At 36.7% G+C, this 19,631-nt stretch overlaps 1 protein-coding gene across 4 annotated transcripts in view; it reads right to left on the bottom strand.

The window, feature by feature from the left end:
* Positions 1-5,358: 5,358 nt before the first annotated feature.
* The window catches only part of UACA (uveal autoantigen with coiled-coil domains and ankyrin repeats), a 98,419-nt gene continuing 84,146 nt past the window's right edge, over positions 5,359-19,631 (bottom strand). For all 4 annotated transcript variants that reach the window (XM_033851925.2, XM_019949053.3, XM_004311850.4 and 1 more), the window contains 6 exons: positions 19,242-19,278; positions 18,008-18,060; positions 13,680-16,418; positions 11,745-11,897; positions 9,610-9,675; positions 5,359-7,090 (listed from right to left, as the gene is read on the bottom strand). In XM_033851925.2, the coding sequence (XP_033707816.1) occupies positions 7,019-7,090; positions 9,610-9,675; positions 11,745-11,897; positions 13,680-16,418; positions 18,008-18,060; positions 19,242-19,278 (3,120 nt within the window). In that variant the 3' untranslated portion in view covers positions 5,359-7,018. The remainder of the gene's footprint in view (positions 7,091-9,609; positions 9,676-11,744; positions 11,898-13,679; positions 16,419-18,007; positions 18,061-19,241; positions 19,279-19,631) is intronic.

Raw genomic sequence — 19,631 nt, forward strand, 5'->3', positions numbered from 1 at the left:
AAAGAGAGCAGAAAGGAAGGCAAAAAATACCAGAGACAGACATCTACTTTAGAAATTTGTTTGAAATATCTGTTAACCAAGACTAAGGTGAGAGCCACCTGTCAGAATGGCCATCATCAAAGAGTTTACAAATAACAAATGTTAGAGAGGGTGTGGAGAAAAGGGAACCCTCCTACATTGTTGGTGGGAATGTAAATTGGTGCAGCCCCTATGGAAAACATTACGGAGATCCTTTAAAAAACTTAAAATAGAGCTACCATATGATCCAGCAATCCCACTCCTGGGCATATATCCAGAAAAGATGAAAACTCTAATTCAAAAAGATACACGCACCCCAATGTTCATAATAGCACTATTTACAATAGTCAAGACATGGAAGGAACCCAAGTGTCCAACAGATGATTGGACTACTTTAAGATGTGGTATATATGTGTGTGTGTGTGTGTCTGTGTATATATATATATATATATACACAGACACATATATACAGTATGCTTAGTGAGAATATTATGCTTAGTGAAATAGGTCAAACAGAGAAAGACAAATACCGTTCGATATCACTTATACGTGGAATCTAGAAAATAATACAAATAAATCTATATACAGAAGAGAAACAGACTTACAGACACAGAAAACAAACTTGTGGTTACCAAAGTGGGGGAAAATTAGGGGTGTGGGATTAACAGATACAAACTACTATGTATTAAATAGATAAGCAACAAGGATTTACTGTATAGCACAGGGAATTATACCCAATGTCATGTAATAATCTATAAAGGAATATAATCTGCAAAAATACTGAATCACTAAGTTATTCACCTGAAACTAACACACGATTGTAAATCAACTGTACTACAATAAAAAAAAATAAGGTGAAAGAAAAAAGTGAATTCTTCCTCGTGGACCCAAATAGACCCAAAATGTGGACTATTCTTACTCTTAGTCACTGCATATTAGTCACCGCATTATTCCAAAATTTAAAAGTTATTTACAAAATAGCTTATGTTTCTTACCATCAAGTCCGATGGAAGCACTTAGGAAGATGCACCCTGTTTATCTCATGGCATGTGCCCCAAAGGGAGTTTTTACTCCGGTTTGAAATGATGTGCTGGACCCATGGGGGAAAGGCTGGCCGGCTTCACAACCAGGAATAACTGTGCTCTTCCTAATGGATGCTGTGCCTCACATATGTGATGTTCACTTCTTTGCATTGGCTGGTAGAAAGTAGAGTCAAATTGAGGCCAGTTCCAGAAAAGTAAGCAGAATATTACGGTATTCATGGCATGTTTTCTGGATCCCAAGCTGTTGCCTGCTTTTCCTATCCTTTTAGTATTTACCATTCCCCTCTCCCTCACCCATATTAAGAAGAAAATTGCGAGCCACCTTAAAATCTTTTTTGTAATGAGGTAGGGCAAAAATAATAAATATGCATATTGACATTTCCTTGGGAACCTAAAATGTAAATTCAAGGCACTAGTTCCTTATTCTGGTTAGACACCAGATCACAATTAAATCTTTCTCAAATTCTCTGTTGTCCTGGTAACTGCTCTCCACTTAGAGAACACAGAGGGTGAGATTGCCCAAAAGGGTCTGGAAGGAGAGCAAGAGCATATTAAGGGATTCTTTCTGATGTTCATAACCACACAACAAGCTGTGCCAGAATGGTAGCACAGAGCTGGAGACAAGCCCTCCTCAGGTTACTCCAGTTGCTGTGATGTATTCAGGCTTTGCTGCAGTTAAGTGGCTATGTACATTATAATAACAAGATTGGCTATGGCACACCAAAAATATTGACAATGAATAGTATTTTGGATAATCACAGATTGCAAATCCTCTTAAATGCATTCGACTCTAACAGATATATTTAGACTTAGATGAACAGTAGCTGGGGGAATTTCTTAAAGTGTCAATTGGTGTGAATGAATAAAGATGGCTTTAAAGGAGCTATACTGCTTAGGGATTAAGGCCAACTGGAAAAATTCACTTTCTCAGAACAAGCCTCCAAGCTCAAGAGAGCAGCCCCTCTTTATTTGATTGAGGCGTATACACTTCAATCCTTAGGACTTGTGCTGGCAACCCTGTGATTGTTCATCTCTCTCCATTTGTACAAAGAAGAGTTTTTAATTGTGCATGAGTGGGAACTTGCAACTCCTGTGAGACAATCTTTGTAGCAACAACAAAGAGGGGAAAAATTTTAAGTAGCAGTCATTTTTATTTTGGCTTAACAGATTTTAGCAGGAAGACTCTGAATATGAAGCGGCTTCATTTTTAAATCCTAAAGAGAATTTCTGAAACAGCCCATAAGGTGCCACTTTAGTTGAAAGCAATTAAAAAAATCCTAGAATAGCAAGAAAGAAAATCACAAAATTTGTTTGGACATTGTAGGGAAAAAAGTTACAAATTACATTAACTCCTTTCCTCCATCCTCCCTGAGTCTATTTGTTCTTAAACTCCTACATAAAATTCTTCCCCAGTTTTTGGAGGTGGGAATGGGACAGGAGGTACGATGCAAATAGTAAGAAAAGTTTATATTATTTAAGATATCGCTTGTCATGATTTAACTGCAACAATGTCAATTGTTATACGCACTTAATGAAAGGGATGGTGCAGACTTTTGGATGGTGCAGAATTTCTCCCCGTAGGTAAGTGGTTCTTCTCAAGAGTCAAATTCCAGTCCTTCCTTGACAATGTGGGCATCACTAGAAAAAGGTAGACGTTTATTAGTAGTCACTTCTCTCTAGGTCTTTTGTTTTCATAGTCCTTAAGGACCACTGGAGAAGGCATTTTCAAACTTAAATTCTTTACAATGTTGAGCTACCTGGAAACTATTAGAAATGTGGTTCCTCAAAGTGAAATGTCAACGGAGGGTACCCAGCTACTTGGATTTCCTGCAGGTACCACTTTTAAAGTGGACTTCACCATATTCTTCCAGCCTGTAAGAAAGCTACTTAATGATGCATAAAACTAATTATTATTTAAAAAGATTAAATCTGAATGGTAGCTGTTCACAATGTGGAAAATCACACTTTTTCATGGCCTATTTTCTTTTAAAATGTATGCCCTTTTCCCATCCTTAGTGTGTTCTGTACATGTAAAAATAAATACTCTTCACAGCAGGACCTGGGCTCGGAGGCCTTAAAACCCAATAAAAGAGTCCTGTAGTTTAATGGTCCTTAAATGCTCGACATCTTTTTCACTTAATGTAAAATCCATCTGATCTTATAGCCATGACTGAATTACAGATATATAATTTTCTTCTATTAAATGTTAATCTTCTGACTTGGCAGAGCAATAGAAGCTCTAAATTATTAAGAAGGCAATAACCTCTCTAAACTCTTTCCTGAATTCAGAATATTCTGTTACCTTGAAAAAAAAATTGCAAACCTGTTTAAAATATAAAAATTGGGCTCATTAAGTAAACTTGATGCCAAATATCAATTATAAAGGGCATTGTTTTTATCGATGTCCCTTCTATTATTTCACTATATATATATATGCACGTGATGTATGTATGTGTATACACACACACACTTATAACTGGAGAAGCAACCCTCACAAATCTTGGCTTTTTAAAATTTACATATGACATTTTTGTAACCTTCTCTTTTTGGTTGAATTCATTCATCATCAATGTTTGCTCATGCAGGCACAGATAATGAAAATGCCCTCTAACGCATAAATGATGCCACATGCTCTATTATGCTCAATACAAGCACTCTCACTGCCCAGGGAGTCTTATTGGAATGCCATCTTTGCTGCAGTTTCTTCTTTATTTTTTTCTTTAAATCTCTACATTCATGACTCTCATGAGCCAAAGGTCCATATATACTGTAAGAAACAGAAGCCACGTTAAGAAGCAGGTTAGTATTTACCTGGAGAGGCTAGTATAGACAGTCTTGTTTCAAACAGCCAAGACCAAAACACAGGGAAGAATTTAATTTCCAACAACAAAGTCTTAAATCCAGTTTAGTTGGAGACATCACTGAATGAAATGGGAGCTGAAATATGTATTTTCCATTTTACATTTTGTGCACGATATATTTTATGGTGCCATTTGCTTTTTTTCTCTTTCTGAAAATTACTCATAATAATTGTTTTTTTCCTCTCTGAAATTTATTCACAACATTTAGCAGCCAGGAATAAGGTCCAGGTTCTTCTTCCCCTGCCAGACATGTGCAACCACATTTTGCATGATTATCACAGGCAATTCTCTTTCAATCCTTATTTTGGTGCCAGAGGTACTGCCATGACTTTGATGCACAGAACTTGTAAGATGAAAAAGGATCACCACAAGGTTGCAGAATCTAGTGACGAGGAAAATAAAGAGGCAACAAGAAGCAGTTTTCTTCCACCATGGTGAAGCAGATGTCAAAAGAAGCTTGTAACCACTACTACTTCCCACTTGGCATTAGTGTAAGCAGGCACTGATGTATCTAGTCATCATGGACACCAAAAATTAATTTGAAACTCTTCCCTTTTCTTCTTTGAAACAAGTGGACTGAAAACATGAACCACATTCTCAGTAGATAAGAAGCTCGTGTATGAGAACAATATTTAGGTCCTTGTTAGAAGAAAACTGGATAACACTGGGGGAAAAAAGTGCTCATGTTCTAAAGCTACAAGATTTTTAAAGCAGCGATTATCCAATGCATTTAGAATAATAGAAAAATTTAAACTGTATAATGTTGGTTAGGGTCAAGAGGAAAGGTTTAAATAAAAAACAAGCTATAAGAAAGATTAAGCTAAATTCATCTGGAATTTTAGAATAGCACAGGTGTAGCTAGTGATTAGAGTCACTGTATTATTAAATTTTAAGATGTTCATTGCATTAATATTTGATTTTATTTTAATAGTTCTTTATAACACTGACCCTCTATCAAAAGGAATGAGATTTTCTGATGAAGCGGGAATGATAAGAAAAAAAAAACAAGCAACCAATAGTAATAAAGCTTTCAACAAAGGACTGCGCTCCAAAAGGAATTCAGTGATTCTTTCAGACAGCACTCACATCTTAGACAACTGATTTTCCTCTTGGCCTAAGTTCAGACTTCATAGTCTTCCTGAATACAGAATAGCAAAGAAACCAGCATCACCCATTGTGCATGTTCCATTTGTTAACTATCTAAGAAGCTTTCGCCTTCAGTGTTGTACATGCAAGCTCTGCCTTTGACCCAAAGGTGAGTGAATGAGAAAATGGGATTAATTCAAGGTTACTTGATATTGCATTCTACATAGCTAACTGAAAATGGGTGTCATCATCTATACTTTGCATTCTATCATTCTCTCCCCCAAATTCTCCAAAAATAGCAAATGGATTGGTTTACCGTGTAAATCTCTTACAAGATGTTCAAAACAATATTTCACAGAAAACATTTTATTGATGGTTGAAGACAAAATAAAACATATATAAACCCATATAGGGGTTCCCTTCCCACCCCTAATAAGGAAAATATAACACTGAAATGTAAGTATTCAGTTAAGAACTTCTCTACTCTAGAGCTTCAATAGGTGACCTAAAACTCATGACACAGAGCTCATGCTGAAGGAAAACATTAAATATAAAAATTAAAGAATCCAAACATTGTTTATTGTATATACCTACCTAAAGAATTCAAAAGAAATCCGTTTCTGACTTTTCGCTTCTGTTTCTATACTGAAGAAACACAATGGCTTATTCTTTGGTGGAATAAGTTATTGATATTTTGATGGTCCTTTGTCCTTGTTATTACACAAAAATGGGATCAAAAATCTGGTTCAGGATGCTCAAAGATTATTGCTAAGGCACATTTTGCAATTTAAAAAGCTTAGCTGCAATGATTCATTTGTTTAGTTTATTTGCTAACAGTCAAATTAGTCATTTTCAATCTGAACTGTAAATAAAATATTAATAAAATAACAAAACATATAAACTTTCCTTAATGAGATGTAGTTAATAAAAATGGTTGGTTATAATATTTACTATAAACATGCCCAATTTCATTATTTTCTTGCTATCTATATTCTTACAGTTTACAATGTTATTGCACTTTTGTCTAAAACCTTAAAGATCTGTCTTCTAAAATCAATTTTCTAATGCTAATTTTGCAAAAAAAATGCATTTCACATTATTAATCTCATTAGTGCAATTTTCCTATAAATAAGTACAAAGCATTTGGAGGATGAATATATAATGAGTGCTTTGCTACTACAGTAGCAAATGTCAGAGTAATTACTAAAAAAAGTCTAACATTTTTGACACTTTGAAAAATCCAGTATACCATTTATCATAGTTCTCTTCATACTGTAAAAAGAAAAGTCATTACAAGTGAAAATTAAGATACCGCTGCGGAGATTATGAGGAAATTTTATTATAAATTCCTGATATATTCCACCCTTGCCTGTTCTTAGCCTAAATGTAATTTAGCACTGCAAACCATTTGTGAAAAGAAATTTATTTTAAAAGGCATAATACTTACTAGTGTAGAGAGAAAAAATATCTGTACCTCCAAAAGAAGTCAAAAGCACTCATTAAGTTACTTTAATAAAAATGGAACTTGGCCAGCCAAGTTACCATGCATTCCTTGAAACTGCATTAGGTCTCATGGCTTGACTGAACATCTGAAAGATCTCTTGATCCACTTAAAAGTTGCTACCAACCCAATTAATTTCTCTGGAAGAAAACTTTAATAATTATTTCAGCCTAATCCCTCTTCATATGGACCCACTCATATGACTCATGTTTTATTGAGTACTCAATCAATTAAAAATAAGTAGCCAATCCAAGGCAAAGTGTTATGTTGTTTATCTAATTGTAAAATTAACGTATAAAGAATATAAGATTTGAACTGATATTGAAAAACTCAGTAACGTATTTGTCTAAGTTAAAAACCTACTAATGGATCAAAATATACTTTATTTTAATTATACTAGCACCAGCAGGGAAAGCTGAGGGAAAGTGAGGTCCAGAAAGGCCATGGAGTTGCACACAGAATGCTCAGCACCAGCAGGGAAAGCCAGCATCGGCTGGTGGGTGCTGATGCTAGCACACAAGCCCTTGCCGCATCTGTATGATCTGGAGTAAGGCCGCCTGCACATCTTCATCCATGTGACCCTTGGGAGAAAGAAGAAAGGGGAGAAATATTTTATGTCATCTTCATTTACACACAAATTCTAAAGACAAGGGCTTTATAATAGAACCTTGCTGGTTGTGATTCACCAAATGCTAAATCCTCACCATCGTGGTGATATTCTAAAGGTTTTATTGGAAAACAGAGTAGAGCTCTATCACAGAAATAGAGAAAATCAATTTAAAAGTAGTGCACATCAGTTGCTCTTAACATCTATTATCAGAGAAGAGACGGACAAACCTCTTTCTTTTTTTTACATAATGGCTCAGATGATAGGGGTAGCATAAGTTACAGATGAGCAAAGTAAACTAAAAGGAAATTTTTTTTTGCTTCTGCTGAGTTTTATTTTTTTTATTAGAAAAGTAACTAATGAAAAATACCCATATTTATCTTTTTTACATAAATAGGATCATATATATTATTTTGCAACTTGCCCTTTCACCTAGTTATTGCCTTAATTATTTTATTGATTGATTGGCCACACCACGCGGCTTGTGGGATCCTAGTTCCCCAACCAGGGATCGAACCCAGGTCCACGGCAGTGAAAGCCCGAGTCTTAACCACTGGACCGCCAGGGAATTCCCTGCCTTAATTATTTTAAATTGTTGTGTAATATTCCACTGTATGGATGTATCATAATTTCTTTATTCATCCTCCTAATGATGGGCACTTATGGGGTTTCCAATCTTTATGGGCAGATTCCTAGGGAAGAAATTGCTAGGCCAAAAAAGCAGACTCAATTTTTAAATTTTGCTAAGTACTACAAATATCCCTGTATAGAGATAATAACGATTTACACTCCCACCAGCAGGGTATAAATGCCCATTTCCCACAATGCCCTGGCCAATGCTACAGACTATCATCTTGTTTAAAATTTGCCCATCCCAGAATTGAAAAATGGTACCTCCTTGTTTATTTGCATTTCCTCCTTTACTGGTTAGGTTGAGACCTTTTTACATGAATGTTTATCCGCTTAAATTTAGAAAGAGACACTTTAAAGTTAAAAAGACGGCAAGAGGTTGATTAAATGCAAGTCAGTATGGTGGGCTTAAAACACCCCCCCTTCCCTTTTTCTTTGCTTGAGCACTTGAATGGGTTTCAGCATAACAGTTCCTATTAATATAAAAAGTTTTGCTTCCAAAATCTGTTTCTATAACAGCAGGATGTTTAAATTCCAAACATTAGCCATAGTTGACTAAACTGAATTTCTTAGTTAACTTTATGATGCCAGAAGGCAAGACTATTTCAGATGCCAATTGCTTTTGTTATGTTTCATTAGGAGTCAGTGGAAAATAATTTTGAATTTCAGAAGCATACATGAAAAAAAGTTGAAAGCCTTGTCAGTTTGCGGTCTTTCAGCAAGAGTATGCTGTTCCCCCCTTGGCCAGTATCAGAGCCAAGTGAGTTCCTCACCCTCACTAACACAGATCTTCTACACTTTTCTACTGTTTTCCCTCCAAAGAACTCCCCATTCTGCCGCCCGTCAATAGTTTTGAATAATTGCAATAATAATATACTTTCAAACCCCAGCTTATCGTCTATCTACTAAAAAGAAAGTAGCCAAAGATGCTTTATCATATCATTCATTCTTTTACATTGGTTTCCCCCTCATCTCCTATAGAAAAGGCAGGCTCTTTTATTTCAAGAATTTGATATCGCAAAATCTCTTCCTTTTTATTATTTAACCTAGTTTTTTCTTTCCTTTTTTTTTTAAATGATGATCTTCTCTGAAGTTTTCTCTCAACACCTTTTTTTTTTCAGTGTGGACACTTCAAATCCTAAACAATTTCTATTACATCTCACTTGCCATTCTAACATTGTCTCGATTGTCTTCCCCCCAGAATCTGAGAATTTTGGAGATGCTGATCACAGGGTTTCTAGAGCATTAAATATAAAATCCTTCATATGTTAAACATGTTTCTTAGTGTGATTTCTTTTAATAGCTTTCTCATTACACCCCCCAAAGAGGGCAATTCGTAGTCTTCTGCTTCACTGAGATTAAGGCTCAACAAATAAATATTATTGATATTCTAGCAGAACCACTTTTTTCTTAAATTATTAAAATTCTGTGCACATTTTACTTGTCATTTTTGCACTTTTTTGGTATTCTCTACCTTTCAAAGAAACACTCCTGAGCTACCAAGAAACAATGAAGTCCGTCCTACTCTCCTCTTTTAGCTAACAGACATGTGTGGATGTCAAGGCATCATCTCCAGCTAGCAATACCATTAACGTGTGCTGCCATCACATGTTGCCAAACTGTCTATAAAATGAATGACAAGCAGATGGAGACAACACTAAATTTAAGATGCTGTGTTGCCATACAGCTTTGTAAATTTCTCTGGGAGATAATGCAAGCCATGATTAAAAGAAACGATTTTAAAATAAGCATATGGGGGTTCAACTACTTTAAACATCAATGACTTTCACATAAATTTACTGGAAAATAAAAAATTATTTTCTCTGAAACAATATCCTAGCCAAAGGAGTAGTTCTTCTTTACCTGTGCAGCACTAAGAAGGTGTGTCCGATAAATTGCAATTACTTCTTGGTGCTGTCTGTCAGCATCCTACAAGTGTGGAAAGATGGACAGATCAGAATATCAGCATTCACATTTTCAACCACATGAAGGCTTGTGACAATGCTGTCCTCAGGCTTGATGCTTCTACACGGTAGTAGTACTATTTTTTTTTTTGCGGTACGCGGGCCTCTCACTGTTGTGGCCTCTACCGTTGCGGAGCACAGGCTCTGGACGCACAGGCTCAGCGGCCATGGCTCACGGGCCCAGCCGCTCCGCGGCATGTGGGATCTTCCCGGACCAGGGCAGGAACTCGTGTCCCCTGCATCGGCAGGCGGACTCTCAACCACTGCGCCACCAGGGAAGCCCTACACGGTAGTATTATTAAAGTGCTCCTGCTACTTCTTAAAACAAACCACCTTGGACCCACCAGATGCAAAATTCCATTGCATAACAATAGTATAAACTTTTCTAAAGAATGTGTGGGAACATTCACAGTGAAAGCAATGCACTTACCCTAGGTAACATGAAATTATTGCCTGAGTTCATATCTAATGCCATGAATTACCCAAATACTTATCAATTTATGCTTTGGATTATTGCAGAAACTTCCCATCTCATCCTCTGTCTCTAGACTTTATTCCTTTTCATGCTTCCAAGACTGAGGTAGCTCTTTCCTCGCATCACTTTTGACTCAAAAACCTTGGGTGACACCTCATTAGATATAAGAGAGAAATCAAACTCATCAGCTTGATTCTCAACAGTCTCTACAACTTGACCTCAAACACAGCTCCCATGCCTAGCCAGGCTGAGCAGCCTTTTACTACCCCTGGGGCATGCCACTTGATTCCACCTCCATGCCTTCCTTCACACTATTTCCTTTGCCAGGGAGAGTCTCTATTTTCCTTCCACCTACCCGAACACCATCTATCTACAAGTTCCGGCCAGGTACTCCCTTCCTCTTTGAAACCAGCTCCCACCACATCAGTAATCTTTCCTTCCTGGGAATTCATATCACTTAGAATCTGGGATCATATTCTTAGTTCTATATTTGATATTTTTTGTCTCGTTATTTTACTTTTCATGGATCTATATTTTGCCTAACTGCCCAGAACTCCTTGGGGACAGGAACTGTACACTCTCTTTATCCCTGACAGTACTTAGCATAGTGCCATGAACATAATAAACATATTTCTGAATACTGAAGAGACTACCATATCCTTTCGATAAGATCCAAATCAGTAATACGTCATCATTAATCTGTAGGGCAACGGTGTCATAAAATGAACACTTTAAAAAATAACTTTCTTCTATTCAAAAATAACTCATGACAAACTTCTATAGAATAGGAAAATATTACCCAACAATTTACATTTGGTTGGGCTATGTTTTACTTAGCCCCATAGCTCATCCAATTAAAAAAGCAAACAAACAATCAGTTCATATTATCCTATTTTTATGGATGAGGAAGCCAAGGGTTAAGAGGAATGTTCCATGTCACTCTCTTTTAAGTGGCAGGGCTTAGAACTGAGATCCCAACTTCAGCTTCTTAATCCAGATGCTTTCTTTTAATATATAAAGGAGGTACATATCCATATAGGTATCTATATGAATATATATACACAGATGTTTTCTTTTAATATGTAAGGATATAATGTATAAAACCATAGGAATGCCTACCTTCATTCATAAGGATAAAAGACTATTAAAAAAACTTCCTTCAGTTTAGTGGACCAATATTTTAGAGAGTGTGCTACAGTTGGAAAGCTATCAGATTTGGAGTCAGCAAGTCCCAGGATTAAATCCTAGCTGTATGACCCCAGGCATATTTTCATCTTTGTTTCCTTAAGGATTAAATAGGGGGGATAAAACCTTGTAGGATTGTGAAGATCAAGTTTAAATATCAAGTATGTAAAATGTTTAGTGTAGTGCCTGGTATACAGTAAGCACACAAAAAATGATATTATATCATTAGTATAAGTAACTATTAGCAAAAATGATTACATTCTTGGATCTGAACATAGCCGAAGATCAATCTGGTTTCTAAATGAGATTTTACCAACAAACAAACGAGACCCTGCACAGATCAGCACGAAGCCCTACAGGCCCCGGTTACTCACCGCCAGCTGCTGCTGCAGGGACTTGACCTGGTGCTGCAGACTGCCAATCAGCTGACTCTGCCTCTTACTGGGACCCCTGCTCGCGCAGGTGAGCTGGGAAAGGCCACTGAGTGCTTGTTTTAGTCCTTCCACATCGCTGAGCAGTTCAGTTATCTTATAAAAAAACAAAGGAGTTGTGGGAGAAACATGTATTAGTCACTTATTCACTTACAATGAACATCTTTACACAGAACTCATTCCTTGAGACACAAAATTTATCTTTATATACCAGAAAGTTGAGGAATGAATGCTGTCAAGATTGTTATCAACAGTATGTGCAATATATAATTTCCTCTCAGTAAGGGCGAAACCTTTCATAGTTAAGAAAATTAAATGAAATCATAAATACATGTTTGGTATGTAGTATATGCTTAATAAATAGCGACAATTGTAAGTAGATATTAATAACTTGCTATTATAATTATACATTATATTCATAACTGACTTCCACAAAGCTGAGAGCACTAAAATTCTGGGTCATATGAGCAGACATGTCAGAAAGTCAGTACTTGTACCTGTCCACTGAGGAGGGCTGGGGCTGTGTCTGCTTTCACTTGTCACTACATCCCCAGCATTAAGCATAGTACCTTGCAGGTAGAAGGCATTTAATAATTATTTGTTGAATGGGTAAAACTGAACTCAATCTCCCTGATTTCTCATCTTCATAGTACATACTTTATTCAACTACCAGTACTGAAAATATTATTGAGCACCTATTCTGTAAATTGTACCATGAGAATGAATGATAAGATGGAAACATAAGTTATGAACCTGCTCTTAAAAACTAGTTGGAAAGGGCTTCCCTGGTGGCACAGTGGTTGAGAGTCCGCCTGCCGATGCAGGGGACACGGGTTCATGCCCCGGTCCGGGAAGATCCCACATGCCGCGGAGCGGCTGGGCCTGTGAGCCATGGCCGCTGGGCCTGCGCGTCCGGAGCCTGTGCTCCGCAACGGGAGAGGCCACAACAGTGAGAGGCCCACATACTGCAAAAAAAACTGGTTGGACAGACTAACCACATCATTTTTTTAAAAAATATTTATTTATTTGGCAGTGCCGGGTCTTAGTTGCGGCACACGGGTGGGATATTTAGTTGTGGCATGTGGGATCTAGTTCCCTGACCAGGGATTGAACCCAGGCCCCCTGCATTGGGAGCGTGGAGTGTTAACCACTGGACCACCAGGGAAGTCCCAACCACATCATTCTGACACGGTAATATATATGTTGTAAATGGATGGCAAAACCAAAATACAACATGCATTTTGGAAGAGGAACAGTTTACTGTAGGCTAGATTGGCCAATGAAGGCTTTAGGAAGGAGGGTTAAGTGATGATGTGGGCATTAAGGAATGTAGAGGATTTAAGCAGGTAGAAAGGAGGGGCAAGATATTCTGTCTGTAGGAAGATACGGGGAAAGGATGTACAATGAGTTGGAGGGCTCAATTTACTGGTATGGGTGAGTGCCAAGATCAAGTCTGGTGAGCTCTGCAGCATCCTTAGTTTCTCACAGCCCAGAAACACAGTATTTTTTCCTCCTCTCCCTCACCATTCTTTAGGTACCTTAAAACCCACTGGGTTTTGACCATTCATTTTTGAGGCAAGTGAATCTTGAGTTTCCCCATCTTACCTCAATTCTTGGCTGTACCAGTTGAGGAAACAAAAGGAAAACTACTTTTGATTTTTGTTTGTGTGACTTTACCTTTTTGTCAACTCCAATTCTTTTTTTTTTTTTTTGCATACTCATAGTCAAACTAAAAAGGTGGCATTTAATGGTCACTTTGTTAATGCTTTTGTAAACTTGTCTTGTGGAGTGCTATGGTAAAGAGTCCTATTCTACTCTGGCAGTTCTGCTCTGGGGTTTCCAACACCAAGACATGCTTACCTAAAGTATTATTATTACCTTATTATCTTTAGCTTCGATCTGTTTGGCGGATTCCTGTATTCTTCTCTGTAACTCTGTGATTGTTGTTAAGGACTTATCGCATCGTTCCTGCTGATCCTTGATTTCTTGCTCAATGCTGAAATGGAGCAATTCCTTCTCATCTTTTGCAGACAGTTCCTTCTTTTTGGCATGCAAAACCTCCTCACATACTTCCTCATACTTCCTATTCAGATTGGCCAATTTTTCATTTAAGTTGGAAATCTGTGTCTCCAAATCACTTTTCGTTGCTTTATATTTAGACAAATCAACCACCTCCCTAGTCTCTAATTTTTTTAATGCTTGTTTCGTATTCTGAATCTCAGACTGGAGTTTGGAGACCTCTTTGGTTTTGTTTTGGCTCTCTTCTTCCTTTTCTCTCAAGCTAGCTTTTATGATTCCAACTTCTTTCTCAAATGCTTCCTTAATCTGCAGATGCTCTGCCAGGGGCACCGAGGAGTTCTTCTGATTCTCCAGCATCTGCCGCAGTTGGGTCACTGTCTGCTGCTCTTTCTCATAACACCTTTGCTTACTCTTCAGTTCTTCCTTAAGCATCTCAATTGTGCCATTAAGAGACTTTTTCAGGACCTCAACCTGTTCCAGTGGAACATGCTGTTTCTGCAAAAGAGTTTGTGCTGCAAGCATCTCAGAGGTGTGCTTGGCATTTTCCTCCACCAGCTTCTCTTTCTCGTTCTTTACCTCTGTGTATTTCTGCAACAGGTCTTTTAACTGTCTGTTCAGCTCTTCTGTTTTTCTGCTTAATGCTCTTTCCATTTCATGAGAATTCTCAACAAGAACATTTTTATCCTTTAGATCCTTCTGAAGAGTGAGGATCTCCTTCTTTAACTTGTCGTTTTCTTGCTTGCACTTCTTGGCCTCTTCTTCGCTGATGTGATACTTTTGTGTCTGCTCGGATAACTGTTCTTTTAGTTCTTTCTCGGTAGCTTTAAATTTTCTCTCACACTCTTCAAAGCTGATAATTGGGGCATATTTTAGCTTGATGCATTCTTGTATTGTGTCAAGTTCCCTTTTCTGGGCCTCGATCTCGGCATGCAGTGTTACAATCTCCTCCTGGCCTTTTTTGTAGTTAGCCAATATTTCGGCACTGTTGTCCTGGACCTTCTTCATGCTCTTCCTCACAGCACTCATCTTTTCCTCGTGCTCTCTTAGGCTTATGTACTCAGCTTTTATTTGGTTCTGAGTGTTCTCCAGGTTTCTTTTTAATATTTCATTCTCATCTTTTATTTTCACAAATTCTTGATTTATATCTTCACACTTCTTCTTCACGTCTACTAATTCTCTGCTGGTTTTATCCAATGTGCTACTCAAAGCAGTTTTAATCTCTTCGTGGGTTTTCACTGGCACATACTGATTACTCATTATCTTTTTCAAGTCAGTGTTTTCAGATGTGAGCGAATATATTTTCTCTTGGTCATCACCACATTTTTTATCAAGTTCAGATAGCTGCTTCTTAAGTTCAACAATATTAGATTTCAGGGCCATTATCTCTTTTTCGTGTTTCTCTGGAGGTATGAACACAGTTTCCAGGTGGCTAACGTTCTTACTTAAACTGGCATTTTCCATCAGCAATTTCTCCATTTCCAACTTCTTTTCTGTGTATTTGTGTGTCACATCTGAAAGCTTTTTATTCAAATCATCAACAATTACATCACGTGACTTTTTCATTTCTTCACTTACTTTTAAAGGGACGTAATGATTTTTCATTTCAGTCGTTAAGTTATGCACTTGTTGGTTGAGGAGCTTATTATCCAGATAGACCTTTTCGATCTCCTTCTGTAGTGTCTGATTTTTCGACGTTAACTCACTGATTCTCTTCCCAAGTTCTCCTGACTTTTGCTCTAATCTGCTCTTGAGCTGCTCATGTTCTTCCGGCTTGACCTGCTGAGCCAGTTTGGCCTTCAAATTCTCAAGTTCTCTCTTTAACGGTCTAATTTCGCTAAGTGATCTTTCATATTCCCTTTCCATCTCTATTAATTTTTTTGCCTTCTCATTTACTTCATTTGACAACAAGCTCTTCATGTTTTCAAATTTCTCTGCCGGAATGGAAAGGGCCAGCTTGGATGACAAGTCCTTTAACTGGCCTTCCATCTCGGTGACCTTTCTCCCTCTCTTCTCTCGCTCCAGTTCACACATGCTCAATTCCTTCTGCAGTCGCTTAGTCTCTTCCATTAGCTTGCCTTCATCCCTCTTAAACTCTTCGACTAACATCTCATTTTGTTTGATTTGGTTTCTTAATTTCCCCACTTCTGCAGACGCACCTTCATATTTCACTTTCATGTCTTTCAACTGATCCTTCAGTTCTTCTGTCAGTCTGTGGTTCCCAGTAGCTGCGTCGCTTGTTAGGTGCTCTTTCAGGGCAAGAAAATGTGTCTGCATTTGTTTCACTTTACCTTCTGACTCATACATTCTCTTCTGAACATCTTTCAAGGCATCTTCTAGTTGCTTTATCTGCTCATCTGAATCCTCTTTGACCCTTTCACATTCCAATGCTAAGGCTTTGCACTCTGCCACCTTGTGAGCCAGTTCATTTTGGAGCTTGAGTCTGTCTTGTTTTGCAGAATCACAGAAAGTTCTCATTGCTTCTAATTCTTTCTTTAAAATTTCATTTTCTGAATATGAGGTTTGATTAGGTAAGGCCAGTTCTAGTGGTCTTAACATAGATCTGCTTTGCATATGGGCTGGCATACCTGTGGAAGTACACTGCAAAAATAATAATAATAAAATAAAATATCAATTCCAAAAGCCTAAAGAAGACACTTACTTACTTACCAAACTTATTTACCAAACTTACCATTGGTAATACCTACCCACACATGAATATCAACTTTATCAACATACATTTACTATTTCTATGTTTTATGGCATATAATGTGCTTAGAACTTCAAATTCTGAAGAAAGTCATCAGAACCCTTGAGTAAAAACAAGGCTTTCACAATTTTACATCTGCAAATAATTCCACAGAATATTATTTTCTAATAACATATATTGACTTCTAAGTTCCCTCAATGTTAACTCCAGTGTACTGTTGTTTAAATTATAAAAATATTACCAAAATAATCCTAGCTAGTATAAGAATTGTCAAGAGAATGATGTTAAGCAACTCACAAAATAGAAACACGTTTTCTTCTCTCAAAAAGAAAGATAAATTAGAACTTAGCCTACGATCTTACTACAAAGTTGGATTGACATCTTGTTTCCTCTATTACATGCTAACAAAAAGAAGTACAATTTAAGTTCTCATTGAAATATTTCATAAGTATCAGAACATATAACCATGAAAGATTAACTATTTCTATTTTTCCCCAGCCACCCTATTACAGTAAGGGCTCTTTTAAAGTCATGTGCTATGAGTAAAAAAGCCATGTGCTATGAGTACAACCCACTATTTTAATAGGCAGGTTTTACTGTTGTTCATTTCAATCCACACTGCCTTCCCATGGATGAAGAGGAAAATTCACAACATGGAATAATTTCTCAGCCTCAGTCTGCTTCTAATTATCTTTCAACTTACCAGTTATCTTTAGACTAAGACTACTATCATCTACCAACAAACTACTTACACAGCTTCACAATTTCCATACTTATTTTATTACAATCAAATATTTATCTTATGTTCTTAAATATTATTCAGTTGATTGACAATCAGTCTCTCAACTTACAATCTTAGAAGTTTCCAGCTTAGAGTGATCTTAGACATCATATAGGCTAATTCACTCTTCTACAGAAGAAAGTATGTAAAAAAACCTTTAAAAGACCAAATATTTATCAGTTCTGCAGTTCACAGAAGGTACTAAAAATGCAAACCTTGTATTTATTGGAAACTAAAACTGAGGAGCAGTTAAACAAGTAAGAAAATCAGATAACACTCTGCCTTGGAAGCTTTATTTTGTGGTGAATTTCCAAAATATAGAATATATATTTGAATGCAAGGAACAATACATTTAAAAGTCAAGACAAATGCCTTTTGAATTATTCATACCTGTCTCCCCCTTTAATGGGCAAATATGAAGAGGTGACCAACTGCTGTTAAAGAATAGAGGGCTACTGTCAAAGACAATGAAATTGTAATTCAAATCTCTTGTTTAAGTCACTGTCACCAAAAATACTCTAGAGGGCCCTAGACACAGCAATATCTGCTTTTATTAAACTCAAGACCACAAGGCCAACTTTTCTTTGATAATCAAAACCTTATTCAATGTACATATAGATGATAAATATACAATGCTCTTTTCCTCTTTTTAAAAAGGCACAATTATTTTTATAAATATATTTTAAAATAAAATATTACCTGTGAGTCTGTCATGTACATTTGACCTTGTTTAAGAAGCATATCTTCTTTTCCTAAATAAGTCCAAATAAATGATATCTTAAATATCCATATCAAAGAAGGCTAAGCATTAATTTGGTGTTATTATCTCCTTTATTATTCAAGTAAAAAAGAAGCATGAGTTACAACATAAAATTATCCTTGTTCTAAAATATCCATATTTTTCCTTATTATTCCTATATACATAAGGAAAGTATGTATATTCTTTTGAATAGATACTAAGTTGGTTTTTATATTTTATTTATTTATTTTTGGCTGTGTCAGGTCTTAGTCGCGGCACACGGGCTCTTCACTGCAGTAGTGGCAGCGTACGGGCTCAGTAGTTGCGGCGTACGGGCTCCAGAGAGCATGGGCTCTGTAGTTTGCAGCACGCGAGCTCTCTAGTTGAGGTGCGTGGGCTCAGTAGTTGCAGTGCGCGGGCTTAGTTGCCCCATGGCGTGTGGGATCTTAGTTCCCCAACCAGGGATCGAACCCACATCCCCTGCATTGGAAGGCGGATTCTTAACCACTGGACCACCAGGGAAGTCCCACTAAGTTAGTTTTTTGAATTATGTAAAATTGTTAGACTAAATAAGTTAAATGATTATTATGAAATATGTATATTAGTTAAAATAAAAATGGTGTTCTTTGCAATTTATAGGATAAATATTTCGATTGTAGTTAGCTAACGGATAATTTAATATTCAACAAGAAGCAAAAAATTAGATTTTTCTAGAGAAATTGTTTAAAATTGGAGAATAAACAAAAGGGAAAATTATGTATAGTCTTAAAGTAATAAATATTTATGGAACATCTAATTTTAAAATGCTTACCTGCATTGAGACTATATCCAAAGATTTCTCCAAATCAGAAAACTATGTTTACGTCTCTTTCCATAAAAAGCAGGCACCAAATATCACAAGATAAATGTCTAACATGCGACAAGGCAAATTTGGTAATGCGTACAATATACAATTTAAAAATCTAGGTCCTAAGGAAAATCAGAGCCTCAGTGATTACCAGATTTTATGTTAGAGACTACAGGAGTCATTTTAATCTCTTCCTAGTTCCATGTTGAGGTATAACACACAAGTAGTTGGATGAAGTTTTGCAGCAGGAATATCATATACAGTTAGACGAAATAAAGAGGCATAAACATTCTTTTTTTTGCTTGAACTGTGTGAACTGTAATGATAATCTTTACTTTTATACTTACTGTTACTGAAATGACTTCCCGATCCTAAATGATTGCTCTGAAATCAGAAGGACACATTAAAACATTTTAGGTGAATACTGCTTCATTTTGTTAAATTCTGTATCTATTTTAGCTCTAAATGATCCAGTCATTAAAACCACATTTTCAACATTCCTTGTTTCTCCTGGGTATTATTCTACTCGAACTCACAGAAAGGCAGAACACAGTTAGAGAGATCAGTTGGGAATAAACTACTTCACTCAGCATTTTAATAAAAGCAGCCAAGTATTTCAAGGAAAAACTTGACTGCTCAACAGAAAAAAAAAAAAAAAAGCTCCAAATGAAATGAAACAACGTTGAATGCATACTCTCTGCTGTTTCTTTACTTCAAAGGAAGGAAATGCCACATTC

Source organism: Tursiops truncatus, chromosome 2, assembly GCF_011762595.2.
Source record: "Tursiops truncatus isolate mTurTru1 chromosome 2, mTurTru1.mat.Y, whole genome shotgun sequence".
Lineage (NCBI taxonomy): Eukaryota > Metazoa > Chordata > Mammalia > Artiodactyla > Delphinidae > Tursiops > Tursiops truncatus.